At 35.6% G+C, this 20287-nt stretch overlaps 1 protein-coding gene across 5 annotated transcripts in view; it reads left to right on the top strand.

Moving 5' to 3' along the window:
• Positions 1-20287, top strand: part of RAP1GDS1 (Rap1 GTPase-GDP dissociation stimulator 1) — a 153123-nt gene that overhangs the window by 97145 nt on the left and 35691 nt on the right. For all 5 annotated transcript variants that reach the window (XM_066387293.1, XM_066387295.1, XM_066387296.1 and 2 more), the window contains one exon: positions 13843-13971. In XM_066387293.1, the coding sequence (XP_066243390.1) occupies positions 13843-13971 (129 nt within the window). The remainder of the gene's footprint in view (positions 1-13842; positions 13972-20287) is intronic.

Consider the following 20287-nt stretch of genomic DNA (forward strand, 5'->3'; position numbering starts at 1 on the left):
AAAACTGAGTAAAATTCAAGATTGAGTTTTAAAACTTTTCAGCCAGCTCAGGACTATACACTTGTAAGTTATGAGCTGAAATATTCTTTTGTGTCCTTTTTGGTGAAATAATTAAAACTTTTTATACTCAGGCCTGACCGGGTGGAGGTGCAGTGGATAGAGCATCAGACTGGGATGCAGAGGACCCAGGTTCGAAACCCTGAGGCTACCAGCTTGAGCATTGGCTAACCCGGCTTGAGCATAGGCTCACCAGCTTGAGCATGAGGTCGCTGGCTTGAGCCTGGGATCATAGACACAACCCGATGGTCGCTGGCTTGAAGCCCAAGGTTGCTGACTTGAGCGAGGGGTCACTCACTCTACTGTAGCCCCCCAGTCAAGGCACATACGAGAAAGCAATCCCTGAACAACTAAGGTGCCGCAACGAAGAATTGATGCTTCTCATCTCTCTCCCTTCTTGTCTGCCTGTCCCCTCTGTCTGACTTTCTGTCTCTGTCAAAAAACAAACAAACCCAAAACAGAAAAACAACTTTTTATACTCAGGACAGCTAAGTGTGGAATGTCTGAATAGAAAATGTTTTAAAGTATTTTTATTAAAATTTCTCCTTTTGGGGAAAATTATACCTGTTTTTTAGATAGTAAAACGCTCCAAAATAGTCTGGTTATGGCTAGAGAAAAGCGTATTGACAGTTTGACATCCAGTATGACATCCAGTGTATCCAGTACCTCCAAAGTGCATTGAACATCCTATGTTTTCTTCGTCTGGTTACAACTTTAGTTTTAGTTATTTTATAAACCAGGACTCAAACCTTTTATTGTAGATATTTTTGTCTGATTAATTTCTTGAATATGTTTTCTTAGCTCTGGTTACCCAGTACTAAAACATCAGTGTGAGGACTGAAAATTTTGCTCAAATACCCAGTTTTTTTCAAATATAACACCATTTCACATAGTAGCAGTTTGGGAAATATTTATTGGTTTACTTTTCTGAATACTTAGTATTGTCTAAAATTTTTTAATTAACTGAATCAAAACTTGGAAGAAAAATGTTATTGGGACACGCTTCCTCATTACATAAAGTAGAAGCATTGTAAACTCTTGCCCATTGTGTTAGCTGATATTTTCTGTTCACACATGGCAGTTGCAGAAAGTGGCATTGAAAGAATGCTAGCAGTAAGAGTACTGAATATGTGGTTAAAAATTTACCATGGGTGATTCAGAAACCTGATAAATCTGCATATGTATACTTGAAAGTTGATTGCAGTTTGAAAAGAAACAAACCAGTCATTTCAAACAGCGATTTTCAACCTTTTTGATCTCATGACACTCAGAAACTAATTATAAATACTAAAATTCTGTGGCACACCAAAAATGTATATTTTTTGCTGATCTGACAAAAAAAAATAGATATAACTTTGATTTATTTACGCTTGACAGTTATTGTTGTGTTGGCTGTTGTCATCTTTTTATTTGACTATCTTAAGGGAAAAGAAATCAATGCCCCTAACTAGTCAGACATTGCATGTTTAAAATTACTTGCACTACACCAGTGTGCTTTGATACTCTGGTTGAAAATCTCTGATCTAAAGCAAACACCAGAATAATTTAACAACTTGTTAAGGAATCTGTTGGTGGTCCCCATTTTTATTATACTATAAGTAACCATAGTTAATCAATAAATATCTTCTCAAAAACTCTGTAATTGAGCCCTGGCCGGTTGGCTCAGTGGTAGAGAGCGTGGGCCCAGCATGTGGAAGTCCCAGATTCGATTCCTGGCCAGGGCACACAGGAGAAGCGACCATTTGCTTCTCCACCCTTCCCCCTCTCCTTTCTCTCTATCTCTCTCTTCTCCTCCCGCAGCCAAGGCTCCATTGGAGCAAAGTTGGCCCGAGCACCAAGGATGGCTCCGTGGCCTCCACCTCAGGCGCTAGAATGGCTCCAGTTACAATGGATCAATGCCCCAGGTGGGCAGAGCATCACCCCCTGGTGCACATGCCAGGTGGATCCTAGTCGGGTCAGGTGGGAGTCTGTCTCTGTCTCCCTCCTTCTCACTTCAGAAAACAACCCCCCCCCCAAAAAAAACTCTGTAATTGAAAGCTACTTTTTCTTAATGTACCTATATGCTAGATACATAAAATACAGAGAGAAATCTGTTGTAAATTTCAAGCAAATTAATAGCAATGATAAACATTAAAGCAACAATAGTTATTTATTACATGTTAACTATGCCATAAGAGAGAAACTAGAAATATTCCATAAAAAAAGGAATTAGTTTCCTTCTAAAATGAGTAACATAATATGCACAGTCTATGACTGGCTTTTTCATGTGACATATCTTCTATATATTATAATATATATATATATATAAAATCATATATATATGATTTTTACAAATAGAGCTGATTTTTCTCTTAATAACTTTCTGTTACTGAATTTCTTTTTTTTGTGGTCCTGAAATCTGTCCAGGATATTCTCATGGTAATTCTCACAGTTATTTGCTGTGTGGACTTAATGATAACTGCACTGTGTTTGAAAGGAGGCCATCTGTGCGATTTAGGAAATCTACCTCACAGGATATGTTATTGGAGCATAACAATTGAATTTAAATAATAAGTCTGATAACTTAAATTCAGTTGTTGAAAATATGCCTGTAAAGTATTTTCTCTTTGCTAAAGATCACTTAATATGTAATTAATTTCACTTCAACCAATAGCAACAATTTCACTTTCTGATCATACAATTATTTCTTTTCCTAGTGAACTCAGTCCAGTAACTTGACTTACTTGTTTTTTTCTTCCTACTTGAAATAGGAAAAAGAGTAATTATATACAGGGTGGGACAAAAGTAGGTTTACAATAGTGAATACATGAAACAGTTTATTCTTGTATTATTACTTATTAATTGTATTATTTTACATACGAAGACCTATAAACCTACTTTTGCCCAACTCTATAGCAATATGATTAAAAATTAAAAAGCACTGTGGCCCTGAGTATATTCTTATGTTTTGATATTATTTGATTACAGGTAAAAAAGAACATTTCCTAAATGTTAGATGTTTAAAAATTATTTCCTTTGCATGAGTGAGGAACTGTTTCCACAGTTTACTTACTGTAAGTACAAGCTAATTCCATGTTTCCCAAATACTAAAAACATTTTACCTCATGTTAAGGGAAACAAAAAATTCAAAATGTAAAATTTTAGGGCCTGGCCAGTTGGCTAAATGGTAGAGTGTCTGCCCAGTGTGTGGATGTCCCGGGTTCAATTCCCGGTCAGGGCACATAGGAGAAGCACCCATCTGCTTCTCCACCCTTCCCCTTCTCCTTTCTCTCTGTCTCTCTCTTCCCCTCCCGCAGCCAAGGCTCTATTGGAGCAAAGTTTGCCCAGGCGCTGAGGATGGCACCATGGCCTCCGCCTCAGATGCTAGAATGGCTCTGGCTGCAACAGAGCAATGCCCCAATGGGCAGAGTTACGCCCCCTGGTGGGCATGCCAGGTGGATCCCGGTCAGGCACATGCGGGCGTCTGTCTGACTGCCTCCCTTCTTCTCACTTCAGAAAAATACAAAAAACAAATATGTAAAATTTTATCTTTGCAATTTATTGTTTTTTTTAATTATATTAATTTTCTAATATACTATTTTCAGTTCATTGTTTTCTATTTGTAAAAGGATTGGAAACATACTTTTAAGTGTTCTTTTGTTATTTACAAGCCCTTGTGTTGAGGGCATACTTTCAGTAGTTTGTAGCAAGAGGGCTGCTGGAAATATAAATACATTTTTAAATTTACATCTTTTGAAGCCCAAGTTGTCAAATTAAAGAAAGGTGATGCACCTTTTCTTAAAAATTTTGGTTCTAAAAATTAGGTGCATCTTATACAGTGGTTGTAGATTTTTTTTTACTTGATTTTCTGCTTTTTCACGCTTATTTTTGTGCTCATTGTTGAAGACAATGAGTTATTTGTCATCAGACACAGAAGAAAAGCTAATGGATGGGAGTTTTGACACTGATGAGTTGTGTGAATTTTATGATGAATAAAATTTGAGTTCAATAACTTTATGTAATACATTTTATTTTCAAATTTTAGGCCCCAAAATTAAGGTGTGTCTTATACATGGCAGCATTTTATACATGGGGAAATAGAGTGTTAAAGTGCATAAAAAGGGCCCTGGCCGGTTGGCTCAGCGGTAGAGCGTTGGCCTGGCGTGCGGGGGACCCGAGTTCGATTCCCGGCCAGGGCACATAGGAGAAGCACCCATTTGCTTCTCCACCCCCAACCCCCCCTCCCTCCTCTCTGTCTCTCTCTTCCCCTCCCGCAGCCAAGGCTCCATCGGAGCAAAGATGGCCCGGGCGCTGGGGATGGCTCCTTGGCCTCTGCCCCAGGTGCTAGAATGGCTCTGGTCGCGGCAGAGCGACCCCCCGGAGGGGCAGAGCGTCGCCCCTGGTGGGCGTGCCGGGTGGATCCCGGTCGGGCGCATGCGGGAGTCTGTCTGACTGTCTCTTCCCGTTTCCAGCTTCAGAAAAATACAAAAAAAAAAAAAAAAAAGTAAAGTGCATAAAAGGATTTTATTGTGCAGGTGAAGTTTTTAAACTTAAATAAAATAATATTCTTTATTCCTGTTGTTTTCTTTGTAAAAAGTTTTTGAATTTTTACTGTTTGTCCAATTTAGCTTTCTAATCAGTTTACTGAAGAAGCTTGCATTTTGAAGTTCTGCTGTAAATGCTTTTTTCAACAAATATTTTTACTGAAGGTCAGAGCAGGTAGCTGTTTTTTTACCTTCTGCTAATTTTGCCTTTTAAATGTGACCAAGTATACAACATTAGCTTTTCATCAGAATCCTCCTAAACGATGACTATAATAATGCTGTTAATTAACAGACAAGCTAAAAACTTGGTTTGTAGCAGAGGCATACCAAATGCAAATTTTGGTTTAATTCCACATAGTCAAGCATTGACATTATTATTCAGCTTTGGCCATTACAGAATAAACTTCTGAATGAAGGAATCTGAAATTTTATTATAAAACTATGAAATGGTTGCTGTAGTTCTTCTGTTAATGATTTAAAGTTTGGCATTATATTATAGAAACAGTTCTGCCTCAGATTATCAGCTTTTAGATCGTTGCTGATCATGATAGTGCATTCAGCATTGTGGTACTAAGTAGACACCCAGTGTTAACTGAGGGCAGTGGAATACCAAAATATGTTTGGGGTTCCTCATTCCCTAAGATGTTTTCTTTCAATTTGCTCTATATCTAGACTAGAGATGATTAATTATATGTTATTGAATGTTATTTTTGAGATTTTCCTCATAGTGAATATTTGAAGTTACAGAGTTGGCTTTCTGATTTTAACTCATGCTCACAAGATGTGGAGAATTCTCAAATTGGACTTTTTCTTGAAAGACTCAAGGGCTAAATGAAATTAATACTAAAATTTAAGAATAGCTCCTAGTATTCATTTTATGTTACAAATTCTAAAGGGAATACATAATCTAATTCTCTGTTATTCTGACTTCATTTAATTTTGCATTTTATATTTTCATCATTTCCACATTTTAATATTTTATAAGTATATATTTACATTAACTGACTAATAGGATTTCAACATATGAAGCACACAGAGATTTGCTTTGTATTAGGAATGCTTATTTATATTTGAAAATTAATATTTAGATGGTAACATAAAATTGAAAGTGCAGGCCTTGTTTTTATTATCAATGTTACTACACTATTGAAATATAATGGTATCAAAGCATATGAATATTGACCATGTACAAATTTTAAAGCCAGAAATAAATAATGGATTTTGGTCATATATCAATGTATCCTTAATTAAACCACTTAAAATATTCAGAGAGAAACTCAAGGCAGTAAAGTATCGTTTGTAAATTAACTTGTATAAAAATTAATAATTCCGTTTTCTGACTACAAGTAAAATCCAGTTAACATTAAAACTACCTACATTTTATTTATGAAAATTTTATATATTAAATACTGTTTGGAAAATGGATATTGGCTAGAAATTAGATATCTTTGGTTATGAATGTAGTTGTGTCTTATTTTTTTTTAATTTTATTTATTTATTTTTTAAAGAGACAGAGAATGAGTCAGAGAGAGGGATAGACAGGGACAGACAGACAGGAATGAAGAGAGATGAGAAGCATCAATCATTAGTTTTTCATTGTGCGTTGCAACACCTTAGTTGTTCATTGATTGCTTTCTCACATGTGCCTTGACCGCGGGCCTTCAGCAGGCTGAGCAACCCCTTGCTGGAGCCAGCGACCTTGGGTCCAAGCTGGTGAGCCTCGCTCAAACCAGATGAGCCCGCACTCAAGCTGGCGACCTCGGGGTCTCGAACCTGGTTCCTTCCGCATCCCAGTCCGACGCTCTATCCACTGCGCCACCACCAGGTCAGGCTAGTTGTGTCTTATTAACACAGTTTGTTTCCAAGTAACTTTTAGTAATTTTAAAGTATAAAACTAATCATAGTAATGCTCCAGGGTAACTAGTAATGTTTGCTTTTTAAATTTTTTATTTTTTTAAGTGAGAGGAGGGGAAATAGACACCCACATGCACCCCGACCAGGACCTACCCTACCCAGCAACCCTTGTGTGGGGCTGATGCTCTAATCAACCAAACACCTGGGGATGATGCTGGATGAACCAAGCTGTCCTCAGCCCCTGGGGCCAACAATTGAACCAATCGAACCACGGGCTGTGAGAGGGGAAAAGAGAGAGGGGGAAGAGAAAGGGGAAGAGAAGCAGATGGTCGCTTCTCCTGTGTGCCCTGACCTGGATCAAACCTAGGACGTCCGCACACCAGGCCGATGCTATATCCACAGAGCCAACTGGCCAGGTCCATGTTTGCTTTTTTTTTTAAGCCAATAAATCCTTTTGTAAAACAATATTTATATTTTTAAACACATATGTGATGTAAATGAATCTGACATTTAGTCTAATTTGTTATACAGAAATTTAGATTTCCATTTATACTTGCTACAGATAGGCTTCTCTGTCAGCAGTACCGTAGGAGAGCAGGGACTGGATGTGTTTCTCCCAGTCAGAGCTTAGACAGCCGGCCCCGGTCCTCCTCTAGAACCACCACAGACCCAGTTTCAACCTGTGGAGACCAGTTTGTGAGAGGGAAGTACAGAGTTGTCTGTAACCAGAATGAGATATGGCTGTAGAAATTTCCTTTGTATGAAGTAAATAGTTAAACCTGGAGTGAGTCTAGAAAAAAAAAATCTACTAGATTAAGGCATAATCACTCTTGATTATACTGGATTAAGAATAGTAAATGGATATGCCTTATAAGAATAATAAAACCCTCTTCTTTTTGCTTTGAGTTTTTTTCTTGTTGCTGTTGTTTTACATTACACTCATATAATTTTGTCATATATATATATATAATATATATATATATTATATATTATATATATATAAAACTAGAACTTTTTTTTTTTTTTCATTTTTCCGAAGCTGGAAACGCAGTCAGACTCCCTCATGCGCCCGACCGGGATCCACCCAGCATGCCCACCAGGGGGCGATGCTCTGCCCCTCTGGGGCATTGCTCTGTTGCATCCAGAGCCATTCTAGCACCTGAGGCAGAGGCCACAGAGCCATCCTCAGTGCCCGGGCCATCTTTGCTCCAATGGAGCCTTGGCTGCGGGAGGGGAAGAGAGAGACAGAGAGGAAGGAGAGGGGAAGGGGTGGAGAAGCAGATGGGCGCTTCTCCTGTGTGCCCTGGCCGGGAATCGAACCCGGGACTCCTGCATGCCAGGCCGACGCTCCACCGCTGAGCCAACCGGCCAGGGCATAACTAGAACTTTTACAAGGGAATTTTGCTCTGTAGAGATAATTATTTTTTCAGAACATAGAAAAAAAACTTGAATTCTCTTTTCCATTCTTTATTTTTAACTTTTAGAAAGCAAGAAATGTGTGAATGTATTGTTTTAACTGGTATTTTCAATGCTAATGAATCTGAATTCTCCTTTTTCTTTGAACTTTCTGTCATTAAAATGTATAAACTGGGGTTTAAATTATTGGGGTAATCTTGGTGCAAAACACATAATGCATGTTTTTTGTGTAAAGAGGGCTTTTAAAATAATTGAAGTCTAATTTAATCACATAAATATTTTTAGTTTTATATGCTCAACAGTAGTTTAGAATAACAGCTCTTCACATTTCTTATCAATCAACAAAAAGATACTCAGTAATAAGAAATTGATAAGGAAGTCTTTACTTGTACCTGCATTTGTGTATGTATAGATCTTTTAACCATGAACCATCCTCTTAGTAACTTAACTGTATTTTAAGTCAGTTTACTTTTTAATGTTGCAATAGAGCGAAAACTTATTTAAACTCATGAGTTCTACTTCACTGTCGAATTACTTCTTTTGAATAATTTATCTTTTCTTGGAAATAAAGCTGTGCCATTAGTTAAGGCAGTTTTCTTCTGTCTTTAATGCTTAAATGGTTTTTAGCCAATTTGTATTAGAATGTCTCATCAAGATTTGTATTTGCTTGTTTTATTGTTTCAACTGTATATAACCATTTAACTGTAGATGGGGTTTTTATGTAAGCCTATAAATAGGATATTCTTGATACTATGAATAACATACATACATACCATTTGTACATTTTAATGTAGAAACTGTTTTTGAATCTTGTATTTTAAGTTTCAACATTCATTAAGTCCTGTTTACCAATAAGCTTAATACATAGTTTTTAACATTGTCTGTTAGAACCTTTTCTTAGCAATAATATAAATGTGTTATAATCTTTTTTTTTTTTTTAATGTGTTATAATCTTAAGAAACTTTTTCTTTTTAGTAATTGACCAACATCAGTTGAGTTACTGGAATTGTTACCATACTTTTCTAGACATATAATCTATTTCTACCAATGCTTTTAAATATTAAACTTAAAACTCGGGGAAAAAGATTCTTCAACTTGAGATCTTCTCACTAGATCTCCATTCTTTGGAGTTTCCATGAGTGTGATGTGAAGAGCTTGGAACCATTGAAATTCAGGTGTAGGTAGGTAAGTGTTCACACCAGCGCATGCATTGATTGCCTTCTATCTCTTTGTATGTGCATCCCTATTGCACCCTCAGTCCTTTCTTCCTTTTCCTCCCCGCAGATCGTAGGGCCTGTGTCATCTTGATATTATGTAACTGTGTTATTCTGTATTTTTATCAGTATTTGTTTGTGATGTGTGTCAGGAGCAATTTTAAAATGTGTTCAGATGTTTATGACATTGTACCGTCAAAGACTGTCATACATCATAACTGTTTCCTATGTATAGGCCGAGTTGCATTATTATGAAATGTGTTTGTTGAGCTCTGAATAAAACATTGCCCTGGAGTTGCTGATATTCACTGAGGGATGCAAAAAAATCTCAGTTATACATTATTTCACTTACTCTTTCAAATATATCTTGAGAATGTGAACTATTTCTGGTTAGTGTTTGACTTAAAAGTCATACTCCTTTTTTTTAAAAGCATAAAACATATTAAAAAAAAAGTCATACTCCTGATAGCATGAGTGTCAACTACTATACTTCGAAGTCCATTCAAACTTCTCTTTGAGCAGTACAAGAAGAAGTGATTAACTTTAATCACTTGCTTCCAGTGATAAGAATTGATACTATCTATTCCACACAAACAGAACTCCTATTTAGCCCCCTCTCCAAATATTTACTGGTAGCGTGCTAAATTTAAATTGTAACTTGAAATAGAAAAATAGACTCAACCATGGAATGTTCTCCTAGCCTTAAAGTAGAGTTTCTACTCAAATAAGCAAAATGAGATGTTCAGGTGCTTAATTAATGTAATTTTGCTCAAAATATCTGAACACCAAAATCTAGGATTCCTAGCATGTTTTTTGTTTTTATTATCGCATATGCCAGGCAGATCATTGAATTTCAGAATCTTTTCCATGTTTTTGTGTCTTTGGTCTGTCCCCTATAAAAATTTGATATGTCTTTGGTGATTATTCTTAAACTTTTGGTCTCAGGACTCTTTTTAGACACTAAAAAATTACTGAAGACTTCAAAGAACTTTTGTTTATATATACGTGGTTAATATCTATCTACATTTACTAGATTAGAAATTAAAGTGGAGACATTTTAAAATTATTTAGCATTGCTTTTTAAATAATAAAAACCTACTATGCCCTGGCCAGATGGCTCTGTTGGTTGGAGCGTCGTCCCAAAGCACAGAGCGCCAGTTCAATCTCCGATCAGGGCACATATAGGAACAGTTCGATATTCCTGTCTTTGTCTCTCTCTCCTGCCTCTCTAATAAATATTTTAAAAAATAATAAAAACCTATTAAATGTTAACGTAAGTAACATTTTTATTAAAAATAACTTTTCACTCTGGCCAGTTAGCTCAGTGGTAGAGCATCAGCGGGCATGTGCATGACCCGTTTGATTCCCAATCCGGGCACACGGGAGAAGCAACCATCTACTTTGCTACCCCTCCCCCTCCTGCAGCCATGGCTAGATTGGTTCCAGTGAGTTCACCTTGGCGCTGTGGATGGTTCTGTGGCCTCCATCTCAGGTGCAAAAGAAAATTGGCTCTGTTGCTGAGCAAGAGAACAATGCCCTAGATGGGCAGAGCATCGCCCCCTAAGGGGCTTCTTGCCAGGTGGATCCCAGTTGGGGTGCATGCGGGAGTCTGTCTCTGCCTCCCCACCTCTCACTAAAATAAAAATAAATAGAATTTTAAAAATAACTTTTCAAAATTAAAAAATGCTAAGAATAGCGTTTGTTTTACTGTGTGGGCATAGTGAAGAATAGAATACAGTTTGGTACCACTGACTAATCCTATGAAAGCCCCAGCAGTTTTACCCACCATTGTTTTCCCACCACCATCGAAAAAGTCAATACAGTGAAAAAGGCAAATAAAATCTTGGTAATTTTATGAAGGTAGTTTTGACTTTGTGATCCTTGAAGTGTACTGGGGATTCCACTTTCAGAACCATGTTCTAGGATACCTGTTTATTTTGAAATGGAGATTTGTATTAACCTGTTTGAGTCAAGTTTTTTTTTCCTCTTCTGGGCCTTCATTATCCAGTTCTCCTTGCTTGCAATTGGTATGAACAGATTTTAGCATTATCTCAGTATAGATTGTGTTTAGTTAGCAGCGTAGAATTAGATTAAAGAAAGCAGACAAGTGCTCTAAAATGAGTCTGTTCATTGGATACATATTTTTCTCTTTATACTTGTGTGTGGTATATGTTTTGTGTGTGAGTATACAATTAATTTGTCTCCTAGGTATCTTTAAAACACATTTTCATGAAGCAATATGATTTTTATGAATTATATGATTCCTATAATTTTTTTCCTGATTTATCACAGTTTCACATATTACTGCTTCAGTTTGTACACCAAAGATTGTATGAGACTCCGAAACATTTCTTAACTTTTTGTCCCTCTTTTTCCTGGAACCAAAATCATAGTATTTTAAAAGCGGTCTAAGAAAGTGGTAGAGATGCCAAGTTAGGAGAACATGAAAAACATCATTTTCTAAGTGGCATTCTTCTGTTGAGTTATCTCCTTTCTAAAATTTGTTATTCTTTTGATATTCCTGGACTGTTGGATTTTTATAGTTTGTACCAACAGTACTGAGGAGGTGTATGGTGCTTACATATATGCAGATATATAGTGGAGTTTGACTCACATTCAATGCATGCGCTAGTGCTCACGCTTACACACCTGAAACTTAATGATTCAATAGCTCTGCCGTACTTGAAGAGGTAGTCAAAATGAATAAATAAATAAATGAAAGTTTAAAATAATACAAAGGAACAAGGATATGCAGAGGTGGCTCAGTAATAAGGACCTCTATCTACTGGTAAGTAATCAAAATAATTTCTAACTTGGAAGCTTCTTGGTGCATGATCATTACGAATACTGTAATCATAATACAAGTATACTGCATACCCTGTAACATAAGTAATTTGCCTATGGCACGCATATTGTGAATCATTCATTAATGGCTAAATTGTATAGTTAGAAAAATACTTAACATCCAAAGCATAAAAACAAATTAGTTGAATATATTACTCTTTTATTTCTATCTCTTTGGAATAGACTTCATAATTCCATTGAAAATTTTGAAATTATTTTAGACTATTTGACCTCTACCAGTAAACTCCCCTTTTTCTCAGTCCTCTTTTCTAGTTTTGGTAATAGGCCCCTTTCTAGTAAGGATGGGCCCCCACAAGTGAACCAGATAATACTTATAATTACCCACTCCAGGCGTCCCCAAACTACGGCCCACGGGCCGCAATGCGGCCCCCTGAGGCCATTTATCCAGCCCCCACTGCACTTCTGGAAGGGGCACCTCTTTCATTGGTGGTCAGTGAGAGGACTACTGTATTTGGCAGCCCTCCAATGGTCTGAGGGACAGTGAACTGGCCCCCTGTGTAAAAAGTTTGGAGACCCCTGCTCGGGGCTAGCAGCCTCTGTTTGCTATCTCTTCATACTTGACTCTAAAAGCAAGAAAAGTTAACTATAAAGACCACCAGGCAGATGGTCAGCTGGCATGAGCTACAACTCAACCCTACCTTTGTATTTTTTTCTGGTAATCACCCAATCACCTCCATATCCATAAGTTAAGAACTATATACTGCAAGGGGGAGGGGGAGGGGCACAAAGAAAACTAGATAGAAGATGACGGAGGACAATCTGACTTTGGGTGATGGGTATGCAACATAATTGAATGACAAGATAACCTGGACATGTTTTCTTTGAATATATGTACCCTGATTTATTGATGTCACCCCATTAAAATTAATAATAAATTATTTATAAAAAAAGAACTATATAGTGCAATAAAGAGATTAGTAAGAGATTTTTATTTTTAGATTCCTAGTAGGTAACTTAATAGACTTAGGAGAAAGCTATTTGATTAAAACTGGCGTAGAAGTTTTAAAAGAAAAAGGAAAAAAATTGAAGGCATTCCTGTATCATGGATGAACGAATTATTAATAGTCACTTTGAGTTTTGCATAGGCATGTGAATGTTTATGTCTTTCTTAGCTTATTCTAAGAGGCGGAACAATTGGTTTGCATTTTGGTTTATTAACTTTGTTACAGGTATTCTATTATTGTTGTTAATGAAGAGCCATTATGAAATCCAAGTCATATTAAGTACTTTAAAACCAATTAGTTTCTTAGAAAATGAAGACAAGCAGTGATGACAAAGCCATATTGACCTCATTCTCTTCACCTCTTAAGCCAAACTTTCCTTTTTCTTTGCTAAGATGATTACTAAATAAAAATTTGAAAAGAAAAATATTTTAAGTAACCCTTTGTTTCCTTGTTAAAACCACTTTTCATCCTAGTAGTCATTAAAGAATGCTCTGCTGCATTGAATCAAACAGTAATTTTTGTGAATTGTGTACTTTTTATTATTTATTAAAGGATTCTAATTGTTTTCTCTCTTGGTCTATATTAAAACTTGTAAATGCTTCTCATATATTCTTGACTTCCTATAATGTATTACTTTGTCTAACCTTTTCATTTAAAAACCAGTGATAATATTTAATTTCTTTAAAGCTTGCTTTGTAAAGGTATAAGACTTTAAAAAAATAACTAATATTTTGACATATTATTTGAATCCAATTTATTTCTAAATTTTAATTACTGAAAAGATTTGAGACTCAAATCTTCTGAACTAATATCTTAAAATTTTTCAAGACAATTATATAAATGAGCTTAATCTTGCTTTACGGTAATTGAAATAGTATTGACTTTGCAGTAGAAAAAATAAGAAGTGTTTTTTTTTTCTTACTAATATCGATTTATTACTCAAACGCTACTTCTTACTTGTTTTTGCAGATTCCCTTCAAGCTCAGCTTATCAATATGGGTGTTATTCCGACCTTAGTGCGATTGCTGGGCGTCCACTGCCAGAATGCAGCTCTCACAGAAATGTGTCTCGTTGCATTTGGCAATTTAGCAGAACTCGGTAAGTCCTAGTTGTGAATCACTAATGTAATTAACTTATTAGTGTACTTAACTAATAAATTTTTTAGATATTAATGACATGGAAATCTATATTTTATTAGTTTAGTTCTTTGAAGCATGGTAGATATTTTGCTTTAATGTTAAAATTATACCCGATGATTGTAGTATTTAAAATTCAGAGCTACTTTGCTTCCCTAATTACTTTATGTATTGAAGTTTAAACTTTATAACACTTGTTATTATTTAATAGAGTTGAACATCTAAAATCTTCCCTTGACTTTAGTATTTTTACAGGAGGGATAGTCTTAATATTATGTATTTCCAGGGCAAAACTAAAGGACTTCATAATTGATTTACATCGTCAGGTGAAAAGGAGCCTAGCAGACTATGGTTCTTTTCTTTTTACAAAATTCCTAAAAGTTAAAGAAGAGTTTTTCATAAAAATCTATTTGTAATAGCATTAGAAAAATTGTGAGAAATCCTTGAAAGTCAGAATTCAGGCAAAAACAGACCAATGCTGGAAACAGTCCAGTCATAAGAGAAAAGAGGACTAATGACCCCAGCACCCGCCTCTTTTTGTGTTTTATTTTTCTCTATATCATGTTTAATACCATTTTTTCTCTTCCTTCCCATGATTCTTAAGTTACAACTCCTGGTCTGAATCTAGCATACATCTATGTTCATAATAAATTATTTATTATGGGGAAAGTGAAACCAAATGATGTTTTGTCATAGCTAAATATAATAGCTACAACAAAAAATAAATCTTGTTATCCCCATTTTATAAATAAGTAAACAGAACCTCCAGAACACTAAGCTTGGATTTTCTAACTGAACGTACATGTCCTTATACACTGCACATTAAAATACTGATTTCAGCACTTTCCTTTTGCTCCGACTTCAAGCTCAGAGAGTAGAAACTATCACAGTTAATTTTAAAAAGTCATGCTTTTTCAGTGGGTCATCTGCTGTTATTTGTGAATGTTTCTTCTCTCTTCCTCTGCTTTCCTTCTTTTTCATATTGTCTCATTATTACCACTATTCAAGTAATACGAAGAATGAAAGAACATTTATATACTGTTTCACGTTATTATTTTCCATTATTAAAATGGAATGTAAGAGCTTGTGTTCAGTATAGTTAGTAGAAATAAAACAAATTATGTTATAACCCCTGATAATGTCAAATCTTTGTAATGAAAACATAAACAACATTTAGTATGAATTACCTGTATAGGGTATCAGGATTTGTTTGGGAGATTGCATAGTCTACCTAAATTCAACCTCGTCTTCCTGGTCTATAAAAAAAATGCATATGCACCCAATCTACTTCATCTCAGTTTCATACTCTATTCCCAGCTGTTACTGCCCTTATTCCCTTTGGAGAAAAATGGATAAAAGAGGAATATTCCTTTATTTAATAAGATTTTTAGAGTTAATATCATTAGTCTTATGCCCATGTAATAGGTTATATATCAACACCAAAATAGAACATGCATGCCTCAAAATACTTTTTCTCATTTCAGTGGGCTTTATTGCCCATGAATTAAATACTATATAACTTCTATTATTATTATTATTCTTAATATTATTGTTATTTGACACAAGTAAATGTCAAGTTTGTATCACATTCCTGGTAGTATGTGTATAGAATTACATAATAGTACCATAGAACTAAAGTACATAATTTTCTAGTTTGGAAGGGTTTGTGAAATGCCTAGCCTAGTGGATTAAAATAGGCCCAGATCCTGGCATATCAATGTGAAATTTTAGAATAAAGGGGGCAAAGAGAACATCCGACAAACTTTGCATACAAAAGGTTGTGAATCAGTACCCATCAAATGTCTCAAAACAACACTGGCAGCCAGAAGAAAATTGAGTTACAATAAAGACATTGTCAAACATGAAAATCTCAGAAAATTGATATACTTCATACCTTTCCTCTGGAAACCTGGAAAATGTGTTCCATCAGAAGAAAGGATTTTAATCCAGAAAGAAGACAATATAGGTATCTGGAAATGAGATTTGACAGGAAGACAGAAATTCCTGGTGATATGGTGACATGAGAGCCCCCAGTGGTCTATTTTCGAAGAACAACCAGTCCATTGGAACAAGTCAGAAGGCTGCTGGAGTCATGGCTGGTGGAAATTTTTATAGAAGATTAAATTGACTGAATACCTAAAGTGAATGAGCTTAATAAGAGATGATTAGACAACTGATGGAGAGTTTGGAGTTGAATTAATGATAAGAACTTAGAAAACTAAGCAAATGAGAAAACAGTAATTCCAAGGAAACAAATAATTCCAATGAAAATGAAATGATATAGTGTTAAAACACTAATGATTGATATAACCCAAATTACAGTATAATTACATTGAGAATATGGAGGGATACGGTAGAGATGGGAAAAGAGAGCTAATGTTTCATTTTTCATAGTAGAAAGTTAAATATACAGTGTGGCATGCTTTTTTACTAATCATTTAATCTTAGGGAAAATGAAGAAAAATACTTAAAACTAAAAAGTCAAAAAGTAAGTCCTAGCCACAGCAATCAGACAAGAAAAAGAAATAAAAGGCATCCAAATTGGAAAAGAAGAAGTAAAACTATCATTAATTGCCAATGATATGATATTGTATATAGAAAACCCTAAAGTCTCAGTCAAAAAACTGCTAGACCTGATAAATGAATTCGGCAAGGTGGCAGGATATAAAATCAATAGTCAGAAATCAGAGGCATTTTTATACACTAATAATGAACTGTCAGAAAGAGAAATCAAGGAATCAATCCCCTTTACCATTGCAACCAAAAAAATAAAGTACCTAGGAATAAATCTAACCAAGGAGATTAAAGACTTGTACTCGGAAAATTGATAAAAGAAATCAGGGAAGATACGAACAAGTGGAAGCATATACCGTGCTCATGGTTAGGAAGAGTAAACATCATTAAAATGTCTATATTACCCAAAGCAATTTATAAATTCAATGCAATACTGATTAAAATACCAATGACTTACTTCAAAGATATAGAACACATATTCCAAAAATTTATATGGAACCAAAAGAGAACACGAATAGCCTCAGCAATCTTGAAAAGGAAGAATAAAGCGGGAGGTATCACACTTCCGGATATCAAGTTATATTATAAGGCCATTGTACTCAAAATAGCATGGTACTGGCATAAGACCAGGCACATAGATCAATGGAACAGAACAGAGAACCCAGAAATAAACCCACAGCTTTATGGACAATTGATATTTGACAAAGGAAGTAAGAGCATACAATGGAGTAAAGACAGCCTCTTCAACAAATGGTGTTGGGAAAATTGGACAGCTACCTGAAAAAAAATGAAACTAGACCACCAAGTTACACCACTCACAAAAATAAACTCAAAATGGATAAAAGACTTAAATGTAAGCCATGAAACCATAAGCATCTTAGAAGAAAACATAGGCAGTAAGCTTTCTGACAGCTCTCGCAGCAATATATTTGCTGATTTGTCTCCACAGGCAAGTGAAATAAAAGACAGGATAAACAAATGGGACTTTATCAAACTAAAAAGCTTCTGCACAGCTAAAGACAATAAGAACAGAATAAAAAGACAAACTACACAATGGTAGAATATATTTGACATTGCGTTTGATAAGGGGTTAATAACCAAATTTTATAAAGAACTTGTAAAACTTAATACCAGGAAGACAAACAATCTAATCCAAAAATGGGCAAAAGAAATGAATAGACACTTCTCCAAAGAGGACACACAGATGGCCAATAGGCATATGAAAAAATGTTCAACATCACTAATGATTAGAGAAATGCAAATTAAAACCACAATGAGATATCACCTCACACCAGTCAGAATGGCGCTCATCAATAAAACAACACAGAATAAGTGCTGGCGAGGATGTGGAGAAAAGGGAACCCTCCTGCACTGCTGGTGGGAATGCAGACTGGTGCAGCCACTGTGGAAAACAATATGGAGATTCCTCAAGAAAATAAAAATCGAACTGCCTTTTGACCCAGCTATACCACTGTTAGGAATATACCCCAAGAACACCATAGCACTGTTTGAAAAGAAGAAATGCACCCCCATGTTTATGGCAGCATTATTCACAATAGCAAAGATCTGGAAACAGCCCAAGTGTCCATCAGAGGATGAGTGGATTAAAAAGCTTTGGTATATATATACTATGGAATACTACTCAGCCATAAGAAATGATGACAGGATCTTTTACAACAACATGGATGGGCCTTGATAACATTATACTGAGCGAAAGAAGTAAATCAGAAAAAACTAAGAACTATATGATTCCATACATAGGTGGGACATAAAGATGAGACTCAGAGACATGGACAACAGTGTTGGGGTTACAGGGTGGGGGGAGGAGAGGGGCACAAAGATCATGGCTTTACAGCATTTGCCACATTCCCCCTTTAATGTATAGACAGACAGCAAATATTTACTTATGGTGTTTCCACTATAAAGACTTCTGTCTTAGGGACAAAAGCTGATGAACTATTTCAGCAGTTCCTCCTTCTTCAAAGACATTAAAAAAAAATGTAGAGGCAAATACCAATGAATTTGCTATAAGAGTTTTATGTGCTTCCTTCTGAGGTAGAAAAATTAGAGAGGAGGACTGCCTTCTGCTGTTGATAAAAGTATTAGGACTAACTTACTCTTTGAACTCTTGTATAATTTTGGTAAAAATGAGCCTTTAGAAAATGAGGCTTCTGGTTAAAGGTCTGTTAATGATCCATGGTATTTCATTAAAATATAGTGTTCAAATCATGCTTTATACTGCCTCTTCTCTGTATCCACCTGCAAAAGAAGTATAGATTTTGTTCTTTAATTTCTATATTAATTATAGTACCTTGTTTCCTTGTTCTGGCAAATGGCCTGCATTACTTAGCAGCAGATTTGTATTTCTTCTTTCTCTTTTAAACTTGAATTTGCACTGTTTTTATTTTATATTGACAGACCTAACTCTTCTATTAATTTACTTGTTCATTTAGTCACATATACATTCAATCAATAAATGTCTTTTGAATACCTGTTATATACTAGACACTATACACTGTTGTAGTTAAAATACTATACTCTGTTCTTGCCCTCAAGAAGCTTACAGTTTAGTCAGTGAGATGGAATTTTTAAAATGAATTCACAAATAAATAAGCCTATCATTATAAATTTATTTGGTAATTGCTAGTATGAGAAATTAATGGAATGAGGTAAGGTACTAATTTAAAGTAGAGGTGTGCACTCTAGGTGGGAAAGAGCATTTTCAGATAGTCACGATTTCAAAATGTTTACTTCTTATACACAGTATATAGTAGCTTTCTCAGTAAGGTACTGGAGGATGCTTTCACAAAACAAAAAAAATGAAGGTGAAAGGACATACAATAGAGTATCTAATACACTAAGGAAAAATAAGGATCCATCAAAATAATAATTAAGAGAAATTTCAAGATATCCCCAAGACAGGACAGCCAGTCTAGATTGAATCTGTTCAGAATTTTTTGAGAGAAATATCTTGAAAAATTAATAGAATATCTGATGCAGCAAAAGAAGTTGAGAAGAGAATTAGAGAGAAAGGGAAATGGATTCGGTTGTATCTGAAGGCAGTTTGGTAGCCCTTGGTGATCCGCTGGATGTAGGATTGAATGAGAACAAGCAAGCAGTGGCTCCCAGGTTTCTACCCATGTAGATGAATAGTGTTCATTTACCAAGTTAAGGAACTATGGAGGAAGAACAGAAATCAGGATAACATCAAAAGTCCATTTTAGACATTGAGTTTGAATGCTAGAGATACTTAAATGGAGATGTTAAATTAATAGCCTGGAGTCCAGAAGAGGGCCAGAGATAGGATTGTGTAAGTATCAACATATTAAGTACTGTTCTGATACAGTGGAAGAAAATTAGATTGCCTAGGGTGAGAGTAAGGATAAAAATGGTAAGAAAGCAAAGGATCAAGTCCCAAGGAACTGGAATTTATAGAGGTCTGATAGAAAAGGATGAACAAGCAAAGGAGACTGCAGAGAGTAGATGTGGACCAAAACTAGCTTGAAGTGGGTTTAGGTATGCATGTGAGTTAAGAAATATAGACAGCATGTGTAAACAATGCTATTATGAAACTTGTTTGAAAGTGAGCCGAGATTAGATGGTCTTTGAAGAAAAGTGGAGTAGAGGGAAGGTACCTGTTTTTTATATTGCTTTTTTTATGTGAGCATTTTTAAAATGCTGATGGTGAGGCTCTAGAGTGAGCAGGAGAGGTTGGAGATGCAGCAAAGGCGAGAAGGAATGAGACCGGAAGTACATGTGGAGAG

The sequence above is a fragment of the Saccopteryx leptura genome, chromosome 5, assembly GCF_036850995.1.
Source record: "Saccopteryx leptura isolate mSacLep1 chromosome 5, mSacLep1_pri_phased_curated, whole genome shotgun sequence".
NCBI classification, from domain to species: Eukaryota; Metazoa; Chordata; class Mammalia; order Chiroptera; family Emballonuridae; genus Saccopteryx; species Saccopteryx leptura.